The 23211-nt window shown below is 51.9% G+C and overlaps 2 protein-coding genes across 5 annotated transcripts in view; one reads left to right on the top strand and one right to left on the bottom strand.

The window, feature by feature from the left end:
* KY (kyphoscoliosis peptidase) overlaps nucleotides 1-21132 on the top strand; it is a 50058-nt gene extending 28926 nt beyond the window's left edge. For 3 of the 4 annotated variants that reach the window (XM_023187944.2, XM_023187943.2, XM_023187945.2), the window contains 5 exons: nucleotides 448-556; nucleotides 2040-2157; nucleotides 10709-10897; nucleotides 12217-12407; nucleotides 16584-21132. In XM_023187944.2, coding sequence (XP_023043712.1) covers nucleotides 448-556; nucleotides 2040-2157; nucleotides 10709-10897; nucleotides 12217-12407; nucleotides 16584-17479 — 1503 coding nt within the window. In that variant the 3' untranslated portion in view covers nucleotides 17480-21132. Of the gene's footprint in view, nucleotides 1-447; nucleotides 557-2039; nucleotides 2158-10708; nucleotides 10898-12216; nucleotides 15108-16583 lie in introns of those variants that run through there. The other variant, XM_023187946.3, reaches the window with a different exon arrangement.
* Nucleotides 1119-23211, bottom strand: part of CEP63 (centrosomal protein 63) — a 144004-nt gene continuing 121911 nt past the window's right edge. Inside the window, exons 14-15 of the mRNA XM_023187934.2 lie at nucleotides 5882-5934; nucleotides 1119-2033 (exon numbers count right to left, since the gene is read on the bottom strand). Of these exons, the coding sequence (XP_023043702.1) occupies nucleotides 1811-2033; nucleotides 5882-5934 (276 nt within the window). The 3' untranslated portion in view covers nucleotides 1119-1810. The remainder of the gene's footprint in view (nucleotides 2034-5881; nucleotides 5935-23211) is intronic.

Below are 23211 nucleotides of genomic sequence, written 5' to 3'. Positions count from 1 at the left end.
ATTTGTGTCCTTCAAATGTGTTCCTTTTTCAAAATTGTTTTGGTTACTTGTGGAGCCCCTTGGTATGTATAGGAATTTGAGAACTGATTTTTCCATTTCAGCACCAAAAGCTATTGGAATTTTGATAAGGATTATGTTAAATCCTTAGTATTGACCATGACCAGGGGCTGCTACCGCTGTCCAGATGCCTGCCTGGCTAGCCCCCAGATCTGCAGAGAAAAGCTGTGGTGGCTCTAGGGCCTGTGATTGAGCTGGTCAGCACCACCTGCCCTGTCCAACGTCCCCCACCTCCTCCCAACTGGTCCTCAGCCAGCCTTTGCCCCTCAGGGCCTCTCCTCCAGCTTCTCTGCCTGGGGGAAGAGCAGCACTAGCTATAGGTGCAAGGTGCTGGGCCGCCAACAGCCCCTCCTCGAGGCCCTAATACAGCATCCCCATCCTGCTCCCCAGGTGACAGCCAAGAGTGGCCTAGACGAACTGGTGAGTGACCTGCTCCAGGAGGCCCATACTGACCTGGAAAGGGTCCGTGCCATCTGGATCTGGATCTGCCATCACATAGGTAGGCCCACCTGTGGCACTGCTGGCTCTAGAATCCCTTGCTTCCTTTCCCTGAAGGCCCCTCTGCTCCTATCAGGTTATTCACGTGTGCAGAGTGACATGAAAAGTGAGTGGGGAGAGGGGCCCAGGAGACTGGACTGATGAACCAGAGAGTTACCAAGGAGGATAAAATTTACCATGTGCTATTAGTCTCCATGAAAGTTAGTTGGAAGAGAATCCCTTGCAGCCTTCTGCCCATAGCCAGTGCCCAGAGCTGGAAACTTCATCCAGCAGCAGCCTTCCCTCTGTCCCAGCCTTCCCTCTGTCTCATCTCCACAGAGGTGAGAGTCCAGAGCAGCAGGTCATCTCAAAGAAGGATGATCATTGGTGGGGAGAAGTTGCAGCTGTTTGAAAAGTGATTGCAATACCAGAGGGTTCATTAAATACCAGAGCCAGGAAAAGTGGGTTCTCCACTTCCTGCTCCTACACTAGCAATGTTGGCCACTGGTCCCAGCCCAGTCTCCAAGGTTCTTGGAGCCACCTGAGGGACCTAAGCCTATGCAGCTGCCCACAGCTCTCCACAGGATGGCCTTGAGAAGCTCCCAGGTCATGCAGAACTGTAGAGGTGGTGGCTAAGGGATGCTGCCCCTTGCCCCCTTGCAAACACAAATGACAGCGGACAGGGCCAGATCACTAGGTGGACTCCTAGTCCTTTGACATAAAGACCAGCCGGGTCTTTCTCAACCTGCTGCCACTGGGCTTTTCTTTTGTTCTTCTGGAACAACAGTTGAGAATGCAGCTTAGAGAATGAGCTTGCCAGGCACAGGTAGGAGGTCCAAACTGAGGATGTGAGAGACCCCCCAGCTCCCATCCCAACTCCACCAGCTGTGCCTGTGCCTTAAAGAGGCAGAGTCAGAAACAGGACATTTATAGGACTTCGTTACTGCTCCTATCCCCATGCCAATACACACATATACAGTCCTTTTGGGTCCTCAGTGGCTACAGTGACTTCTGCCTTATGGCCTCACCGCAGGCCTCAGGCTTCTTTGCAATGTCTTCATCCCCTCCTTAGTGAAGTGACAGGCTGTGGGAGAGCAGGCTTCTCCACTTGGGGACGAGCTCTGTGTGCCCCATGGGTCAGCATGAGGCCTCCAGGCTGCAGGAAGACGGGATGAGTGATTTCTCTGGAACTGTGCGCAGAGCTGTGTGGTGGGGATTCGCGGAGAGAGCCCCATGCCCCTGCACTGTCCTAGTCCCTTCTCCTCCTAGCCCCTCCTCAGGCGTTTGGGGAGCCAGGTGGCACCCTCTGCCAAGGCCTGCTCCTCCTCTCACCACTTGCAAAAAGAGGTGACAGTTCCCAGATCCCATTTGGGCTGGGGCTGTAGTTCCATTCAGCCCACTGGTTTCCTGGGGCTGGTGATGGCCAGAGCACAGCTAGGGGTGGGGGTGGAGTCTTCTCATCTCCCAGGCTCAGGTTCCTCATGATCCCCTCACCTGCCCTGCAGAGTACGACATTGCAGCTGCTCAGGAGAAGGACCGCCAAGCCTTCAAACCCACTGACATCCTGCGGACCCAGAAGACCAACTGTGACGGCTATGCTGGCCTCTTTGAGAGAATGTGCAGGTACGAGAGACGGGAGTCCCCGTGCTGACCACCAGATCCATCCCTCTCCCTCTTCCACAGTGCCATGTGCCTTTGCCCACATGCCAGGCCTGAAACCTGAGTTTGCAAACTCTGCTCTGGAACCCAAGTGAGTCCTGAAAAGGTCAATTTCTCCCTTTTTAACACCAGCATAATTGACTTTGTACCATCTGCCGGGCTTCGCGATGCATTAACATAATGGCAGATGAATGCACAGAGATAATTTGGTTATAAAAAGCCTTTTTTCCGCCTTCTCCCATCTCTATGCAGCTGAAGGTTAAAAGAATAGCAGGCCTGGGAGCGGGAGGACAGTGGCTGCAGATGCCAAGGGGACTGTGAAAGGCTGTCCTCAGGGCTGACACAGGGGGCCTCTTTTGGGGGAAACAAAAGATCTCCCACCTGAAAAGATTTGTCAGTTGGACAGCTGAATCACTAGGAAGCAGCTTCTCTTGGAGTCGCTGGGCTCCATTTCCAGCACTCTGGGAGTGGGCATATGGCCAGGTTGCTGGGGTGGGAGACAGCTCTGGCCTGAGCAGGAGAATGGACCATTGCCGGTTCCCAGTGACTCAAAACAGGCTTAAGATGTGGGGTGGGGGAAGGGATGGCCACTGACCTCCACAGCTTCCTGAGCCTACCCTCTGAGGTCTGCTGGGTTCCCCCAGAAAACAGTCAGCTAGCCCAGGGGCCATCAAAGAACCGCTCCCCAGGGGGTGGATGAACGGCTGCCCACTGTCTCTGTGGCTTCTGGGAGTGAGTCTTCTCAGGCACCCACATGTCAGTCCACCAGAACTGCAGGTGGCAATTCATCAAACCAAGCGTAACACTTAGTCCACAGGCAGGCAATTGTGATGGCCTCAGTGTTGCAGAGGCGGCAGCTGCTGGGCACTGGGTGCACGCAACCTATTCCTGGCCCAAACCCCCTGTTGTGCTGCCTCTTGCCCCCCATCGCCACTGCCAAGAACATGCACCCACCCGGCTGCTGAGTTGCTCTAACCCTCCTGCTCTGCTCCCTGTTTTTCCCTTTTCTCACTTTCAAGGCCATTCCCTGAGACCACAGCCCCAGAGGCAGCCACGGTGGCTCACGGTACAGGAGATGCCACCCTGGCTGCTTCCCACCCCCTACTCCGGACCCAAGCATACCCCCTGCTGCCTGTGGGCCTCTCCAGGAGCCTGGATCCTCACTGGCCTCTCTACCCAGGCTCCCCGGTCCTGGGTTCCTAACACCGCTAAAGGATCACACTGTCTGGCAAAGTCCTCCAAAATCTGACCTCAGCCAAGTTTCCAGCCTTGCACTGTGTGACACCACCTTCCTGTCCACCTCCGCATACACACCTGCTCCCTCTTCCCAGTGCTCCTTCCAGGCCCCACTCCAGGACAGCCCACAACCTTCCCTGTCATATAGAAATGACAGGAAATGACAGGATATTCCTAGCAGACTTATGTGGAATGGGACTTATTCTCTTTTTTTTTTTGAGACAGAGTCTCGCTCTGTCACCCAGGCTGGAGTGCAGTGGCCGGATCTCAGCTCACTGCAAGCTCCACCTCCCAGGTTTACGCCATTCTCCTGCCTCAGCCTCCCGAGTAGCTGGGACTACAGGCGCCCACCACCACACCCGGCTAGTTTTTTTGTATTTTTTTTAGTAGAGACGGGGTTTCACCGTGTTAGCCAGGATGGTCTTGATCTCCTGACCTGGTGATCCGCCCGTCTCGGCCTCCCAAAGTGCTGGGATTACAGGCTTGAGCCACCGCGCCCGGCCTTTATTCTCTTTTAACTAATGAAATAGCCACAAGTCTTAGCTCCATTTGTGCCTAGCATCTTTCAGAACGTGATTATTTTCATCTGATTTTGCAAATTTGAAAACGCTTAGCATTTTTTCCAAGTTCCAGGATATATCCCCCTTTATCCAGTATAAGCTTTCTAGCACACTGTAGAAGGAATGCCAGATTCGAAGCTAGAAAGACCTGGGTCTACCACTTAGAGTGGTATCGCCTCCTTGATCCAGTATAAGCATCCTAGCATCCTTTAGAAGGAGTGCCAAAGTTAAAGCCAGAAAGACCTGGCTCCCAATTTTTAATTTACCACCTATTCGTTTTGTTCCTTTTGGTAAGGCACTTAACCTTCTGCAGCCTCAGTGCTCTCATCTATACCTGGCAGGGCTATAGGACTCAATGAGACTGCAGTTTTGGGGTTTACCAACCCGATTTTGGGGTGGGTGTTTTTTAACCTATCTCGTCTTTCTTGAGTATTGATTGGAGTTCTTTTGCTCTGTGGAACTTTCCTACAGACTCTGCCAGCCTACATACATTCAGAAAATTGACACTTGCCTTGAGTGAAACTGTCATCTTTTTGCCCAGGTCCAGATACTTAACAATGGCCCTATTCTGGCCTGCAGCTTATCATTGAAACTCTCCCTAACATTTTGCATCATTTAAAGTTAGTTCCAACATGGTAATTACCATGTGCAAAATTCCTCACATCGCCTGAGCTGTGTAACAGTAGTTCACAGTCCCCTGAATTCCTTTCACTTTTTCTTTAAAGATCAGTAACCTATCTATGCATCCCTCTACTAACTCTCTTTACCTTTAAAATAACTGCCAAAAGTTTGGTAAATTAATTAGCTAATTCCTTAATAACTGAGGACATGTAATCCACACTTGCCGATTTATCCCTGCTTCGTTGTCAGGGTGGCTTCTTAGAAAGAGTTGTACCCACACGGACATCATTACTTTTTGCCAGTCCATTCTACCTCCCTGAAATTGCCTCATTAAAGACTGATTTAATAAAGTAATTTGGTGGGGAATTCAGATATTTTCACAACTTCATTCATTTCCTTCTGTCTTTCCCAAGTCACTCATGTGGGGTTTTTGGTTAGTGCTATAGCTTGTAACTGCTGGTCCAGTTTCCTTCTGACTTTCTATCATCCAATATTAATGTCTCTTTGCCTCAATTGCCCGCATCCTTAATTGATTCTGCCTAATTTCCTCGCAGGAGCCAAGCTTAATTCCCCCGCAGGAGCCAAGCTTAATTCCCCAGACTGCTGCCCCTGAGTCAGCCTCCAGTAAATTCTCTTCCCGTTAGCATGGCTTTCACATCACCAGCTAGCAGGTTTTTCAGAGACTTTGGATAAAGCCAGGCACTTATTACCAGTTTGAGCCCTGACACTGAGGGAGCTGGTTGTCACCAATCAGATGTCAGCTGGCTTTTCACCCATCCTCTAGCTGTCACCAAGAGCAGGGGCAGGAGTGTGTACAGTCAGATGGCTGCTTCTGGTTAGCAGTATGTCCCCTATAATCCTAAAACATCACTCAGTTCCAAAGGCCCCAGAAGATAGGGAGTGGCCATCTAAGCCTTCTTCTGGGAGATGCGGATTCATTGGATAACCTTAAATTATCACCAAATCTGATGCTGGTGTGTAAGGCCTCTGAAAAGGACATCTTAGCCCCCTACCCTTATAGCTACACCAAAGGATGGCACTCACAAAGATAAGCTATGTCACTAGTGCAAACCATCTTTTCATTTCTCTCTGTACCACCTATAAGTGTATAGACCAAAACAAAATCTTGATTTACAAAAGAGTTGGTGCAACACAAAGGTTCTTGAACTATGCATCAGGACAACTGCATCTACTGCTGCTTCGGCCACTGGCTAGCTGTGTGTCTCCAGGCAAGGCAGCCTCTCCCTCTGAACAGCTGACTCCTCCCTCACCTGTCGGAGAGGAGGCCTCTGAAGTCACATCTCACGAGGTTCTGCACAGGGCCCTGGAGAGAGAATTATTAGCAAGATTACTTGTTATTGACCTAGCTGTAAGGGTAATGTGTAAGAAAAGGGAAAAGAGAGCACATGGGAGAAATATAAACACACTGTCAGATTATAAGAAATCAAGTACATAAATTGTGAAAGATACGTCATGGTTTGTTTGTCCTGCTGCAGTATAGAAACCACAGTATTTTCAACAAAATAGCAAAAGAAAAGCATGCTTCATTGTCTCTCCTACAGGCACACTCCCTCCCTTTTTCCCCCAGTTGGCTCAGACATCCTGGGAGAGGTGATCAGATTTGGGAAAGTCTACTGTAGTCAGAGCCCATTGGTGGAGGGTGCACCTTCCCACCCCAGATATTTCAGCCACACTGCTGCTGGGGCCTGGCATTGGTGCTGACTGTAGCAGCATCACACAGTTCCTATGGCAGGGCCTGGACCATCTCAGTATAAAATAATACCAAATTAATACACTAGGATACCCTGCACCAAACTGGAACACGCAGATCTTTTTAAATAATAAGGATAATGCATTCATAGAAGACTCAGCAGCTTCAGGGTTCATCAGGGGTACCCAGGCAATGACATTGCCTTCTGCTTGGCTGCCCCTCTGTTCAGTCTCTTCCCATCAGGCCACATTTGGTGGCCATGTGGTCCTTTGCAGCCCTCAGGGCTTCTCTGATTGAGTCCCTGAGCCCTAACATTTGCTGGAGAGGGGGCTGCAGCTTTCTCCAAATCCTCCAGGGTGCTCCTTGGAAGCTTGTTCAGGGCATCTTACATCCGTGTTTTCGTTGTGGCTTGGGATACCTATCAGCCATGAACTATGAAGGTGGAATTGAGGTTGTCAGTTCTGTAAAGTAGAAGCGAAGATTCTGCAGTCTGAGGTCATTAAATAAATCTCCTTGGGTGATATTTTAGGCTCTGGGATGGCTGGTCGGAGCTCTTCAGGAGGTGGAAATGTTTCTGTGCTCTGCCCCTCCTTCAGTGCTCTCTGAGCTCCTGCCTGCAAAGTTAATTTCTCCACCTTTGGGTTCTCCGGGACTTTGCTTATAGACTGGCATTTTATAAGTAAAGCTCTGGAGACAGTTCCAGTGACAGTTCCCATATCCACCCTCTTCCAACTGTCAGCACATCTAGGGCAGCCCCTGAGCCTTATTTTTGGGATATCATATTTTATTATGTTGTTACATTGTGTTGCATTGTATGGTGCCACGTTATGTTACAGTATTCCCTGCTACAGTGCTTTATGCACAGCGTGTGCGGCCAGTGATCTTTTGATGACATGAAAGAGTTGTGGTTCATCCTGGCTAGCGAGAGTGGCTGGAGACAAAACTCCTGTGAGTTCCACAATCATTGTCTTATACATACAGATTATTTTGCATGAGAATTATGGCATATTTACAATAATACTTTACATTATGACCTTCTTTGTCCAGTTCATCTGGCACATTGCTGCCAGGTAATAAAATATCCTTATATCAGAGTCAAGCATGGCATAAGCTTATAGCTGAGTTTATATTTTCATCTTTTTTCTGCCCCAGGCATTTCCCACAGCCTTCCCAGCCTCTCCTCAGCCTGCCAGAGAAGAATCAACCCCTGGAGATCATTTAATGCCAACCTTTCTCACTGCCCATGATGAGCCTGGCAAGGTCACCCATGAGGTGACCATTAGACCTGAGAGGTGACCTTATTTCCTGGCTCTGGGGCCACCACCCCCACTCAGAGCAGTACAGGTGGACATCCCTGCCCCTCGCTTCTTCCTCCTCCTTTCCTTTCCAGGACTGGGGCACACTCTCACTGCTGCTCCCTGACTTGCTTCTTCCAATCTTGTCTCCACTTCACCCCCTTGAGGGCAGGATGTCCCCCTGGACACATGGCCTAGGACATGGCTTCTCCCAGGAGGACATTCCATACCCGCTCTGATTTACCCCGCCACCTGGAGGCTGGCTGCACAAATGCTCAATTCCTCTCCTTTCTTCCTTGACTCCAGGTGGCTCTGAGCAGGGGACAAGCGTCAGCGGGCAGCGTGTCCAGAGGCCCACAGCTCCACTAAATCAGTTCACCTTAATGCAAAATGAGCCATTCGCCAAGCCCCATTGTTCCCAGGACTCCCCTTATCCCTCCACATCATCCTAGAAAGTGATATGCACAGACGTTCTAGGCAGCAATGGAAAGTAATTTCCTGAAGAATATAATTTTAAGTAGTATTTATGGGTTTTTTTCCAATTCTCAAAGTAACACATAATCATTATTACAAATTTAGAAAATATAGAGAAGTTTCAAGAAAAAATTAAAATCACCTATAATCCCATTGCCAAGAGACCAGGTGCCTTTTGTGCCATCTCTTCCCCTGTCGCTCCCTGCACCTCCTTCTCTGTGCATGCAGGCAACACACACACACACACACACAGCATCGGCATGACATTGTACTGACTGGAGAGACTGACATGCTGTTGTCAGTTCACGTTGTGTCAGGGGCACTGTTAAGCTCACTAAGTATTTTTCACAACATTTCTTCTCCTCACCCAGTCTCTGAGTAGATGGGACCCCACCTCCTATCAAATGTCTGTCCCACCCCTACACCTCCACCCACTCCTCTGGCCTTGCTTTCCACTGGTCCCTCTCTGCTAGCTGTTTCCTCTCAGACTATAAACACATCCAGATTTCCTCATCCTGAAAACAACCCCCTCAGCCCTGCATCCCCCAGCACTCCCCACCACCCTCCACTCTCTGCACTGCAGAGAAATGAGGAGAGGGCACTCCAGGTATGCAGGCTGCACCTGCTCCCCTTCCTTCCATAGTCTCCTCAGCTACTGCCTCCTTCTGCCCTGGAGTGGCTTATGGCCTTTTCCAGCAGAAAATCATGACACCAGGATCTAGTTTCTCTTGCAGTCTGTCCCCATGCCCCCAAGTGCTCCAAGAGGGCTTCTCACAGAGCCCAGCTGGTATGTTCTCATGGGATTCCTTAGAGGGCTTAGGAGGCCTGAACCTCCTTTTGTGAAACAGCAGGCAAAAGGACGGGGTCCGGAAAACTTCCAAGCCCCTAAGGAACCTCGGCACTAGTGACCCGGACTTTCTGCAGGTGATCAGAGGTTAAGGCAGACATTGTAACACGTCCTCATTGCATGCATGTGAAGAAACAATGAGGGCAGGGAAAGTAGAATCTGTTAACCCTCAGGACATCACATTTGATCTCAATTACTCTCTCAGCAAGTGATATATATTAGTAATATTTAATCCAATATTTTGCTAATTTTAAATTACATGTTCATTTTTACTGGGAAGATTCCCCCCATTCCTATAGTAGATGCGTGGCCATTTCACCCCATTACCCTGGAAGGCTCCATGGCCCTCTTGCTTACAGCAACTGAGGCTGGAGCCCTGGTCTGTGGAAGGGCCCCGCCCCCATGGGCCCATCTCACTGAAACAGGTCCCACCAACATCCTGGTCTGCAGACTCAGCTCAGCAGAGTAGAGCACAGGGTCAGCACTGAGTTGGGACTGAGCAGCTTGCGTGGTGCTCAAAGGAGCCCCATCAAAGGGGCATCAAGCACATCCTCGGTTTCACAGGTTGTGTATCTATTACATCAATTTTCCATGAGTGCGAGGAAAATGTCTTGAGGAAGGGGCACCTTTTCTAATTTACACAGAGGCCCTAGAAGGGCTAGCATGGGATGTCCCTAGGTCAGACTACCAGTGAAATTGTCTGCACAGTCCCCCCACCTTGGCTGTCCTCGGGGGAGCAGGGCTGCTGAGGAGCAAGACCAGCTGGCCATGAAAGGATACCCGGGGTCTTGCTTTGGCCTTGGGCTGGTGCCCACAGCCCAGGCCTGGGCCTCAGGGTTTCAGCTCCAAATGTCTAGTTTTATGTCGTCCCCAGAGATGACCCACGGCCGTCTTCCCACCCTGGTTCCCAGAAAGCGGTGCCATCTCTGCCGTGAGCAGTGGGGAGCACAATGTCAAAAGGACCCCAAAGTTCAGGTTGACTGGTCAGCATTTCCATTCCCTTCAGGGCGGCCACAGAAGACTCCAGGACTGTGGCCAGGGCAGGCAGTCAGCAAATGACCTGAATGCACCATGATGGCTCTTGCACCATGTTCACAAAGGACAGGCCCACCAGTAAGACCTGAGCAAGCCGGCAGCTGGCCAGTCCTCCCTGGGCCGGGGCTGGAGACACCCACTGCCTGCCCCTGGGTTCCCGTGCAGGCATCCTTGGGAGGAATAGCAGGGGAGTAGGGCTTGGCTTCTGTACCCTCACAACCAGCAACCCCCCAACATCTCACATGTGTCACGAGACCCATCTCTTCAGTCACATGTCCAGAAGTGCCCTGGTTCTCCCAGCAGCTGTGCTGACCCCTTGCGTGTAGGTTTTGTTGCAGGAACATTGTCATTTCCCCGGCTCCTATTTTCTTGAAGCCAACCTCACGCTTGCCCCCATTTTTTCCTGCTGAAGAGCTGCTTGAGGAGCGTGTCAAGCAGGCTCTAGGGATGAACATTTCAGAAGTGATCTGAATGGTGTTGGTCTCAGGGGAGGAGCAGACAGCGGAGACTGCAGCCAGTCTGTACCGACAGGACCAGCCAGCACTGTATCTCCCTGTGCCCCATGCCCAGAGATAAAAGTCCTCAAGGCTGTTTATATGTGAGTACAAGAAGCAAGAAAAAGGATAGACAGGGAGGACTGATGGGCAGCAAACATGCCTGAAACCTGAGACCATGGACAGACTTGGAGGCAAGTCGCAGCAGGATCCCCCTCTCAGACCCCCTGTCCTGCCCCCAGGATCGCCGGAGTGCAGTGTATGACCGTGCCTGGCTACTCCAAGGGCTTCGGCTACCAGACAGGGCAGAGTTTCTCGGGGGAGTTTGACCATGCCTGGAATGCTGTGTACCTGGAGGGAAGATGGCACCTGGTGGACAGCACCTGGGGCAGCGGCCTGGTGGACACCACCACCTCCAAATTCACCTTCCTGTAAGTACTTGACTCAGTTCTGCTGGGTGTCTGGCAGGTGGAAGTGGAAGAAGTGCCGGGTTGCATGAAGCAGCAGGCGGAGAAGGCCAGGAGGCCCCACGCCCACCCCTCCCCGGCTCTGAAGTGGGCTGGCTCCAGGCCAATTATGGGGACCCACACCCTTTTGTCACTCACCCTCCACTGACAAACACCCCCCTCTGACTCCCTATAACTCCCTCCACCAAAGCACTGAAAGCCTGAAGCATTTGCCCCCAGGTCACACATGAGGAAAGGCAGGGCTAATAGCCTTCTTTAGTTGTTGGCAGGTTCCCTTCCAGACTTTGGCCATTGACCGCATCACCAGGCACAAATGCCAGAATACTCTCTTACTACTTTGCCCAGACACCAGGCTCCTTCTCCTCTCTGGTCTGAGTGAGCCCATATCACATTTCTGAGGAAAGGGCTGTGGTTTTGGGGGAAGGGGCGCTATTGGCGGTGCAGGGTCACTGTGAGGCACAGTGGGGCAGGGCGGCTGGGGTGCAGGGGACTGGAGCATTTCTGTCCTTTGGGGCTCTGGCCAACCCTGGCCTTAACCTGAGGCTACATACAATATTCTTCATGGATCATGATGCTATCAGCAGCTCAGATCCCTTTTTATTCAGAAACATGAGTGTGCTCTGTCTGATTTTTGCAGCTTAAATCTTGACACTCCCACACATGGGACAAATACAAGCCATGTGCACACACATCCTACACACAGGGCTCACACACTCACAGATGCCCTCTTTACCACTGTTATTCTCAACACTGCTCCTCTTAGGCAGAGCAAAGCCTCCCCCGTCTCAGGAAGGGCCTCCCTGTTCTTCTCTTGATCCCCATTACTGACACCTGGAGAGTTCAGCACTCCAGTCGGTCCTGGAGAGCCACAAAAGGTCCCCACCAGCACAACTGCACAGCACAGAAACAGGCTGTGGTAGATGGAGGCAGTGAATTCAAGCGCTCTGTCTCCCTGTCTTCCCACAACCCCACTGCGTGTTCCACAGGCTATGCCTTTGCCCCCTTTGAACTTGTGATTGTCTTTGAGCATGAGGGAGTCAATTTTCCCCACGACACCCTAGGGCACTGAGGGCACTGTGGCTTCCCTTAGAAGCGACCTCAGACCCTGCCTTGGCTACAATTTCTGGAAGCATCCACTGAGGAGGAGTCTCCAGTGCCCATGTTAGAGTTGGAGATGGCACCTCTTCCCATCCAGGGTGTCCACAGGACCACTCCAGTGGGTGTGTTGGGCCCCCGCCTCCTCTACACACAGCTGGCTGCTAACCAGCTTGTCTCTGCTGCAGCTACAATGAGTTCTACTTCCTCACCCATCCTGCACTGTTCATCGAGGACCACTTCCCAGACAACAAGAACTGGCAGCTGCTAAAACCTCCTCAATCTCTGAGGCAGTTTGAGAACAACATGTATCACAAGAGTGAATTCTACAACAAAGGGATGCTGAGTGCCCACCCGGAGACTTCCATGATCAGAACAGGTGAGCCTGGAGCAGGTGCCAGTGTGCTAGCAGCAGGGATGGAACGTTTTGCGCTGTCCTCCAGCAGCCCGCCTGAGACTGTGCTTTCAGGGCATGCCCTCCCGGGGGCATGGCCTGTGAGCTTAGCACAAAGCTTGTGTGTGCATGTGGATGTGTGGGGGCTGCTGAGGCAGCCCAGGCCATCAGGGCAGGGAAGGGCCATAGGCCACATCAGCAGGGACAGAAGCTCACTCACACTAGCATAAACCCAGAGAGGGATGTATCTGAAGGCTGAAGGTTTCCTAGAACTTGAGGGCTGGACGCACAGCCTGGCCTGTCACAGAAGCCAGGGCTGGGTGGTTCCTAGCTGGGTGAGTCCCTCTCAGCTCACACAGCAGGGAAAAGGACTGTGTCACCCCCGCTACACATAGCCTCTGGCTCAGGTGCCCAACAGAAGCTACTGGCCTGCTGTGTTCTCTTCCCCAACTCCTGCTGGAGAGAATACATGGCCTCAGCAGAGCTGGAATCTGGGTGTTGGTGGTCCAACCAGCAAGGGTGGGAAGCAGCAGGGGTCTCCCAGGACAGGTGGGGGCAGTCCCACCCAAGACAGAGAGTTGGGGCAGAGTTCCTTAGGGAGGTGGCCACTGAGCTGGGTCTTGGGAGAAGAGAACAGGCATAGTAGCTAGACAGAGATGGACATGTTTTAGGCAGCAGAGGAGAAGAGGGGACACAGTAAGCCCCCAGCCTCCAAACTCAGGCACCCCTAGATGAGGGCCAGGCTCCAGACCTCTTCCTGGCTGGCTCAGTACCCCTCCCTTCTAGAGGCGGGACCCAGCGGTTTCCAGCCCACTCCCCTGGGGCAGTATGGGATACCCAGCTTAGCCATCTCCCATGGCTGGCCTGGGCTGACATTTGCTCCCCCAACCCTCACCATGGAGCCATAGCAGCTGAGTATGTTTGCATACTCTGAGGCATATGGGGGCTACCTTGGGGGGGGCCAGAACTGGTCACAAAAAAGCAGGTCCTTCTCTGGAAGATTGTCTCTTATGCCTCTCCAAGGCCTTGCCACCTGATCCAGTGCTGGGCACACAGCCTGGGCACACTGCAGAGCCCTGTAAGTCAGGTCAGCCCAGCCTCCCACACCTCAGCAAAGGACTGCCTGGCGGCACTGTCTCTGCCACTGGGGACTCCATCCACCCAGGACAGGAGGTCTGAGCTCACACTGACTATTAGCACAAAGTGCCTGTGGGTGGCCCAGAGCCCCTGGCGAGCTCCCACCCACACTGCAGGGCAATGGGGCAGCCAGAAGCACAGGTGCCCCCAAGTTAGTTCCAACTGACTTGTCCCTTCCACCACACAATGGCTTCCTTTGCCAGGTTGCTGAGCTCTTGCATACTCTTCCAACTCCAAATACCTGGCAGTTTCTGCGGCTAAAATAACAGCGTGAAGTTGCTCACTTTGGGAATCCATTTCCTGCGCTTACAATAGATGAAGGGCTTGTTCAATGTATCATAGGCCATTGAACCATCGGAAAGAACTGACCAGGTCAAAGCAATACCAAACTGATGCCACTGAGTGGAGTTTGCCTTTTTAAGAGACATAAAAATATAAACACCAGATTCCTTAATTCATAGAAATCTAAACCTAAATATGATTCCATATATCTGATACATATTTACAGAATATTTCTTTATGGTAGCTAGTTAAGAGGGGGGAGGGGAAGGAAGCAAAATAGGGAAACTGAGGTGAGCAGAAAGGAAGGGAAGGAAGAGGGCACCTCTAAGGGGGTGGAAAGCTGCTGGGCTCCAGAAGAGCCCCGGGGAGGGGAAAGGAGAGGTGGAGGAGGCAGGGGGGACTGGAAGAGCCCGTGGGCTCCCACAGAGGTCTGCAGGGGTGACCAGTCCTTTATTTCAAGTCTTCCCAGTCATTCAACACACCTTTGGCAGGAACCCTCTGGGTGAGACACCGCAACCAGGCACTAAGACATGGCAGAAAATGAAACAGGCTAGCCCCTTCACCACAGAGCCCACAGCCCAGCAAGGAGTTCAGACACTACACAAAAGTGCTCACATGATTAATTACAGCAGTGGAACATTCTCTGAAGGAGAGCCAGGGCTAGGAGAGAGGTTGCCAGGGAACTCAGCCTCAGGTGAAGGGTCCGGGTAGGCTGCTTTGCCATTGGGACATTACCACGAGGCCTTATCCAGGTTTGGGGGAAGTGGTGGGGAGGGAGGAGTGGGTGGGAGGATCCTGAGGCAGGAAGGGTGTGGCCTTGGAGGATCTGAGAGAGTGCTTGATACGGGCGAGGCAGGAAGAGACAGGCCTCTGCATGGGTCTCCAGCTTCAGGGCTCTGCCATGAGCCCAGGAGTAGCCAGGCGGACATTTTCAAAGGAGCCCTGGGGCTGCTCTGTGGGGTGCTGGGTGGTGCTCCACAATCAAAAGTGAATCGCAGGGGGATCTGGGCCTCACTGTGCAGAAAAGACTCACAGCCAGTTGTGAGATGGAACAGGACAGGGGCCATGGGCAGTGAGGAGCTGAGGTAGCTTCTGCCCACTGAGCTAGTTCAGACGTGAGGGGAGAGGGGGATTTTCACCAAGAGGAGATAACAAGTCTGTTGATCTTGGTCACTTTCCTCTGGAGGTTACCACGGGACAGATGTGGCATGCAGTGGCTGAAGGCAGTAGAGAAAGCAAGTAGACAAATAAAATAGCACTAAAGCACCAAGAGTCACACAATTTCAGTGTAACAGAAGGGGAAGCAATGGCATTGGAATTAAGCAGTGCTCAGAGAGTGGGATGAGGGCCAGGCCTCAAAGAGTGGGGGTTGCAAAGGGAGGAGAGGACTCAGAGGAAGGCATGGAGGCCAGCAGCCTAGGTCCTCCAAGGTCTAAGGGGCCTCATTATTAGGAAGTCACTGGAGGGTGGGGGCAGAGGGAAGTCACTGGGTTGCCAGAAAGCTGAGGGGCAGAGGGGAAGCAGAGGCAGTGGGGGGACATGTGGGAGTGCAGGGCAGGTGCAGAGTGGGCAGTATCTGAGAAGGCTGGGACAGCTTTCGAGGTAGAACAGCCGTGAAGAAGGTAGAGGAGCTGTCTAAGCAGCCTCCCCATCACGCTGGCCCATGTGGGCTTCTCCCATTCCTGAGGTGGGAGTTGGCATGGAACGCACATTCAATGGGAAGTCTATTCAGGCCATTATCCTAGAGCCCAGGCACAGTGTTCTGCCTCCCCTACCAAGAGCGCAAGCTAGGGGAAAGTTCCGGGTGACGGGGATCAGACAGCCTCTCTCCTTCCTTTGCGCTCAACTGTGAACAGGGCTGGGGAGGTTGCTGGGGCTGGGAGCGGATGACCAGTTTCTGAGAGAAGTAAGGCCAGGCTCTAAGAAGCCACTGCCCCTCCCTGTGGCCCTGGGAGCCAGGAAGGACCAGGCAGGTGGGTCCTCATGGGCTACAAAGACTAGAGAACTGACGAATTCTCCCTGAAAATCAATGACCAGGACAGATGAAGAAGAAACTGCAGAGCAAAGGGAGAGACGGCGGTGGGGGTGGTGGTGTGTGGCAGTGTGGGGGTTGCAAAAGACCCTCCTGTGCACACACTGACTTTTCAGGACCCATTCCTGAAACATGGCTAAGATACACCTATGTGAGAAGCATGGGGTCGGGGAGGTGGGGATCAGGGAACTGCCCCGCCCCAACCTCCTGTGCACAGTCTCAGGGAGTGAAGCCATTCTCACTAGTTTTAAGGACAATGTGTTGACATGACAGCATTGACACTTAGATAGATGCTGGAGGGAGCAAGGTGAAAGCTAGACCTGAGACTTGGGGGAGAAGGTGCCCCTCCTGCCCCATGACCCTCTCTGGACACAGGCAACCTTCATCTAATGTGAATCAAATGGGCAGGATGCACACATACCGCTGGGGACAAATTTTTCTAGAGGCCCCTTAGCTTTCATTTATCTCAAAGAAAACTACCTGAAGGGAGTAGGGACCTTCCAGCGGTGCACTGCCACTGGCTGCTGCCACGCTCAGTGAAGTCATATTGGGTGCTTGAAATGGACTGTGGTGAAAGTATTGACACCACGGAAATAGGCAAGCACTATAAGTCAAGACGTTTTTCTCCCAGGGAGACAGTTGTTAAACATTTACCAGCACATCAGCACATGCTGGACCCATCTCTGCTGACCCCGACTTTCTCTCCACAGTGAACGGGAAGGCCACGGTCACCATTGAGAGCTGCGCCCCAACACTGTTCATGTTCATGCTCAACGGCAAGCAAGAGCATGGGCTGCTGAGCCTCAGGAAGAACGGGATGAAGTTGGAGGTGTACCCTCCAACCATGGGCACTCACAAGCTGCAGATCTTTGCCAAGGGCAACTCCGACATCTACAGCTCAGTGCTGGAGTACACGCTCAAGTGCAATTATGTGGACATGGGTGTCCGGCTGCCTGCTGAGCTTCACCAGCCCGTGGGCCCCAGCTGGTTCTCGGAGCAGATGGGTATCACGAAGCCCTCCCACCCTGACCCTATCATCCACACCAGCGATGGGCGCTGCTCCATCGGCTTCGGTGTGGAGGAGGGCATTCACGTCCTGGCTTCCCTCCACGGGGATGATGGCCCCATCACTGAGGAGGCACAGCGGCGCTACATCTTCCAGCTGCACTGGGAGAAGCGGACCGAGCTGAAAGTCCAGCTGCCCCATGCCGGCAAGTTCGCCCTCAAGATCTTTGTCAAGAAGAGGCAGGAACCAGGAAACTACATCTTCGTCTTTAATTACCTCCTATGCTGTGCCAACACCAAGGTGAACTGGCCCATGTTCCCTGAGAGCTTTGGCAACTGGGGGCAGGACAATGAGCTGCTAGAGCCTCTGTCGGGTGTGCTTCCTGCCAACCGGAACATCCCATTCAAATTGAAGCTGCATGGTATTGCCAAAGTCCTGGTAAAGGGACAGGACACATGGCCCCTGACCCTGAACCACGAGGGCTACTGGGAGGGCAGCTGCAGCACAGCTGGCTGCCAGGAAGTCTATGTCATGGTGCTGGAGAATGCCAACCACAACTTCTACTCCTACATCCTGAAATACAAAGTGAATGCCCAGTGAGGCCTGTGCCCCGGTCTTACCCTCCCAAAGGGCCAAGCCAGACCTCCCCAGGGAGGGCTCAAGGGAAGTGCAGGGAGCCCTGGACGCCACTGAGTCTGCATGAAATCCCTTCTAGGCCTCTGCCTCAGTGTCCCTCCTCTGAAACAGGAGCTGTGATCTTTGTGTTCCGAAGGCTTCACTCAGGTGTGGCTGTGACTGAGGGGACAGAAGCAGTGGCTCTTTAGAAGAAAAAGGTGCTATGTAAATCTAAGGTATTGTAAACTGTACACCTGCATCCAGATGCCCCTTCTCGTGTTAGTGCTGCTGCTGTTGTTGTTGTGTAGGGCTGATGTGGGAAAGCAGGGATATTGCCCAGGTTGACAGCTTTTCACATGATGCTTAGAGAATTCTCTTCCGTGCCCAAGGGGACATGATTTGCAAGGCTGATTTGTCCTTGAATCACAGAGCCCCTTTCAAGCAACATCACCATGCCTCTCGACAGCTCCGGGCCCCCAGGGAACCTTGGACTGTCTTCTCCTCCCAGACCCCATCATCTTCCGCATCCTGCTGCTTCTTCATTAGCTACTTCTTGTTCTTCAAGAGCCTAGTAAAAGGGTGTGGTGAGGAATCTAGCTGACCCACAACTGGCTGGAAGCTGATCATCTCCATCGTCCCTAAGTATAGTCAGGAATGTGACAACCAGAAAGTTGTGAGGAGACTCCAAAGCAAAGAGCAGCCCATGCCCGCTGTGGCTGTGCAGGTGGGAGGGACACTGTCGGCAGAGCTGCAGCCTGTGTCTGAGGATGTAAGACCTCCAGCTCTGCTCTGATAGGAGTGCACAGGGTAGTTAGTTCAGTCTAAGGCCTGGAGTGCCCTCCAGGCCCTCGCAGAGCCTGGGTCTCAGGCCCCTGCCCCGCCTCCACAGGGAGCCTCCAGAGGCTGGCCAGGCCCTTGAGGAGCCTTGCGGATAGCCGTGAATAAGGACCTGGCCGCAGATCAGCTGAGTAGTGCAGTGCGGCAATGCCGAGGAGACTCACACCTTGACAGGGCTCTGCCTGCCCCCAGCGTCTCTACCAGCAAAGCCAGGGCTGGGAAGACTTCCAGCTGCACGGGAGCAGCTTTGTGCCTGTCTCAGAGCAAATGTCCCATCCCATCTCCTTTCCTCCCTTCTCTGAGAAGACACCCCCCTCCAGTCTCACCTTGCATGGGGACAGCTCAGGGCCCCTTGCTTGCTCAGGCCAGACTGAGAGGCCTCAGCTGCCCAGCTGGCCCTCAGCAGCGCCTCAGGCTGCCGTTGCCATGGCAACGGAGGAAAGGCTGGCTTCAACGAGGGCACATGAGAGGGAAAGGCGAGAGAGGCCCCACATGGCTACTGCAGAACCATCCTGGCACACAGACACACTCCCTGCCGAACTCCTGGATTCTCCAGCTCCATGGCCCCTGGCTGTCTCAGTGCCCCCCACCCCTGAGAGCCAGCACTGCCTGGTACCTCTCCCCACTGCCCCTCCTCAGGCCTCCAGGCTCAGCCACAGCCAGGGCCAGCTGGGACCCTCACAGCTCCCTCCGTGGCATTCACCCTCACATCCCTGTATCCAACAAATGTCCATGGGGTGCTCTGGTAAGTGCCAGATGCTTGGGCTACAGAGGTGAACAAAGGGGGAGCCTGGCCATCCAGAGCACAGGGTGAGGAAACTGCCAGGTGGCAGCAGCCTCCCCTGCCCAGGTTCTGACTGAAGATCCAGGCTCCGGACACTTCTGTTCATTATCCCACGGGATCCCTCCCCTAAAAGTCCCCACTGCCCAGGGTGGCCTAGCCCAGAGCCAGCTCACAAAGGTGCCCATCATCCAACAGACCGGGGGCATCGAGCACAAGGGGTGTCGCCCCTGGGGGGCTGAACTGTCCTGGGCTGGTCCTGCGCCCTCTGCAGTCTCTGCCACCGAGGCCACCCAGCCAGCCTCGTGTCACTCGCACCTGAAAAATGCGCAAAGGCCCCGGAGGCATAACAGCTATGCACCACCACAGGGAAACAAGGGGAGTTTTACACCCTGAAAACAGCCTTCTTGCACACCTCTGATTTTCTGGGCTGAAAGGAATGTGTTTGTTTCATCAAAATAATAAGTGCCTTGGATGACGCATGTCACTCACTGGACCCCGTGCTGGCTGCCTCGCCTAGTCCTGCTGGAGACCCCATACCTTTTCGATATGTAATATAATTAATCAATACATCCTGGAGCACACAGAGAATGCCACCCAGCAAAACAGGAGCTGTCCCCAGCACCAGAGAGGGAGGCCCCGCCTCTCAAAGCACCGCAGGGCATCGGCAAGCCCCTCCCTCTCATTTAACCAGGCACCCGCTTTGTAAAGACAGCTGTAGGCGCAGTCAGAAAATCACCTGCATTTCTTTCCACTGAAGTAAAAATACATGAAATGAAATCTAATCTTCATGAATTTTTACACGCATGCTGCTCAGGGTAGACATTCGGAGTTGCATTTTGAAGGCTTTTCTTCAAATCCCCATCTTTGTTTCCCGGGCGACGAGTCCCAGTCGCCGGCGGAATGGCACGGGCGCCCCCAGGTGTCCGAAGTGCGGAGCTGCCGGCTCTGTACGCCGCGAGGCCGCTCTATCACCGGGCTTTTTATGCAGAACTTGAAAATGCTGTGGAAATGTTTATGTTAAAATCACTAGGTGCTTTCTCGTGGCTTCTCAGCGCTTCCTCATGGGTACACGGAGGACATCTTTGTCACGCACAAGCTGTGAGGGCATCCTGGGGGGCAACCTGGTGTGTTGAAAAGACAAGGGATGTGATGGGACGGTTTTGCCTGGAAATCACTTCTTGAAACAGAAGCACTGGACATAGGACTGGACGGCACAGCTGTGACTACACTCATTACTATACCAATGAAGGATTGGAACCGATCAAACTCAGAGGGTATCTGCTTGCAATTCTCAGGATGGCAGCCCCCAGGCCACAGGGCAGAAGGGAACCGAGGGCGGAGGGGTGGTGGGCAGAGGCACTACCACCATGACTGCAGTTCACTTCTCTCCAGCTTGTTTCAGAAGTGCCACCAGCTCAGCTGGACTCCATTTTCAATCCGATTATGATCATTGTGAGTTCCCCATATGTTACATTGTCCTACCAGGACAGCCTCCTCACTGCCTGCTGAGATTAAAAGGAAATAAATAGACTAACTGAAGCATGAAGGATTTCGGCTAGACATAAAGAACTATTTCCTGTTGTTAAGCAGGAGGGACGAGTTGCCAAGAAAGTTTGTGAAATCCTCTTCTCAAAGGACTTGAAAAGGAGAAAAGTTTTCCCAGTGGTCTGAGGTTTTAGATGCCATGTTCACTAGAAGGAGTGGGTTTTCTCTTCTCTAAAGCAATTAATTCCTGAGATATCCTGGTCTGTCTGCAGCAAACAGAGAGTTAACAGCCTCACTACATCATTTGCTATTGGCAAAATTTTCAAAGATGGTGTGCCTCTATAGCCCACCTCGCTTTATCTTAGGTCTATAATTTCTTTTCATTTGGAGTAAGTAGTCAGCAATTGAAAGAGGTGATTACTTCTCATAATGTGTGCACTGAGTTGTGTGGGCCGGTGGCTGTTGAGTATGCTTTCCCCACGTTGTTGCTGGTGTTGTTTTTCAATAAAAATTTATATTCATTTTTATCCAACAATGTAATTATTGATTCATTCTTACCATGGATCTCACAAGGTGGGGAGTGGAGAGAAACAGGAAAAACACTTTCATGTTCAAAGGAAGCCCTAGAAAAAAATCAATGTCCCAGCCAGTTGAATGTGACGGTGAGATGCAAATGGAATGTCGGGCAAATAGCTATTTCACATTAAAGAAAACATAATTAGGTTAGCTTCAGCCATGCTATGGCTCACATGCCTTTGAAGAACATGAAGGCACTGTTTCTTTCATTGAATCTTGTTTAACTTGAAAATTTTAAAGTCAATCCTAATTTATTATTATAGTGGGAGAAAAAAATTTACCAAAAATGCCTATCAGCCTACTTTTCTTTTATTTTGAATGTATATAAATATGTATTTCTTGATATTCATATACATGCAGAAACTTTCCAGGGGTCACCTAAGCAGATTATTCATAAATTAGATATTTACAGAAATACAGAAAATGAAAAATCCAGACATTTCTGAGAAGCTGCTGTAACCATGGAGACCATTCTCGTAGCTGTAGTGTGAAGGACAAAAAGAACTTGTGTTCCCAAATCTGGCTTCGTCATGTCTCTCGCTGCTAGATCCACAAAAACGAGGCCCAGCATGCTTCTCCTTAGGAAGGAGACCTGACAGCATATTAAGAGGAAGTCAGAAGAAACAGTCTTCCGCACAAAAGAAGGAGTAACTCTTGAGTTATTAGAACAGTCTGAAAATGCCATCCCCAAAGCTAGAGTGGATGACCTCCAACGTCCCTTCCAGTCCGGAGAGTTTGTGATGCCGTGTCTCTGTGAACAGATGCTGGCAGGCAGTGGGCCTGGGGTTGTCAGTTACAGAACATCTGAAGGGCCCTGCTGTGTTAAGAGCCTGCCCCTGGAGCCCCTGGCAGACTGCACTGCTGGCTCCTCTCTTGCCTGAGGGCAAGGGGCTGGAGAAAGCCCAGCAGAGGGACCAAAGGGGAAGAACAGCCTCTGACAGGATGTTGCTTCTGTCTGATTTTGCAAGCAGAACTAAAGGAAAGTGAAAGTTAACTGGGATGTCCTCTTTGGGACATCTCAGGCATCTCCAAGTCAAAAGATGCTAAACTGGAGTTACTTCTCTCCCTCAAATTACTCCCAACTCCTCCTGGGTCCCCAGTTCAGTAAATGCATCCCTATCCGACCAGATAACTAAGTTAGACTCGTGGCAGTTACTGGTGATGAAACCCAGTCCCTTCTGGACGTGTCCCACCTCCCACCTGCTCTCCCAACTCCACCTTCTCTCCTTTCCCATGACCTGCTACAGCCCAGGTCCTCATCATCTCAGCTATACTGTCTGTGTCTTGTACTTTCTATGGGGAGATGAAGCCTCTCGGCCCTATTACTGTCCACACTGGCCTCCCATTCATATATTCTTATCACACCAGGATGATCGGATTATTAAGACAAGGTTTCCAAGAAATCCTACCAGAAGAAGCTCACCATCTCTGGAAAGACATAATTGGTATTAGGTACTAGTGGGAAAGGTAAGTCTTCAAACAAAAACTGGTTTTTATAGGGAATCGGGAAGAAGCCCTGTCTCCTCCTTTTTCTCTAAAGAAACAAGATGCCAAGTCCACCCAGTCAGCCTCGTGTCACTCACACCTGAAAAACGCACAAAGGCTCCAGAGGCATAATAGCTATGCACTACCACAGGGAAACAAGGGGCGTTTTACACCCTGAAAACAGCCTTTTTGCACATCTTTGATTTTACGGGCTGAAAGAAATGTGTTTCATCAAAATAATAAGCACCTTCGATGATGCATGTCACTCTCCGGACCCCATACTGGCTGCCTCGGCCTACTCCACTACTGGGTGAGGGTATGCAGGGTAGCTCTTCGTACCACAGCCAGGCGGGGGACTCAACAGGGTGCAGGAGTGGAGCCCCACCTGCAGGTAAACAAGCTCCATCTCAAAGCCAGACTCTCCACATCCATGGCTTCCAGTTTATTTCCCTCCTGTCCTCCTGCACCAACAGCAGCACACATCATATGTTCAGGTGGGCAGTTGTATTCCCAGGAAAACAGATGCTGAGACACAGTAGGAATGCAAACA

This window comes from Piliocolobus tephrosceles, chromosome 2 (assembly GCF_002776525.5).
Source record: "Piliocolobus tephrosceles isolate RC106 chromosome 2, ASM277652v3, whole genome shotgun sequence".
Classification (NCBI taxonomy): Eukaryota; Metazoa; Chordata; class Mammalia; order Primates; family Cercopithecidae; genus Piliocolobus; species Piliocolobus tephrosceles.
Note: the sequence above shows the minus strand (reverse complement) of the source record. Positions and strands in the feature narration are given on the sequence as shown.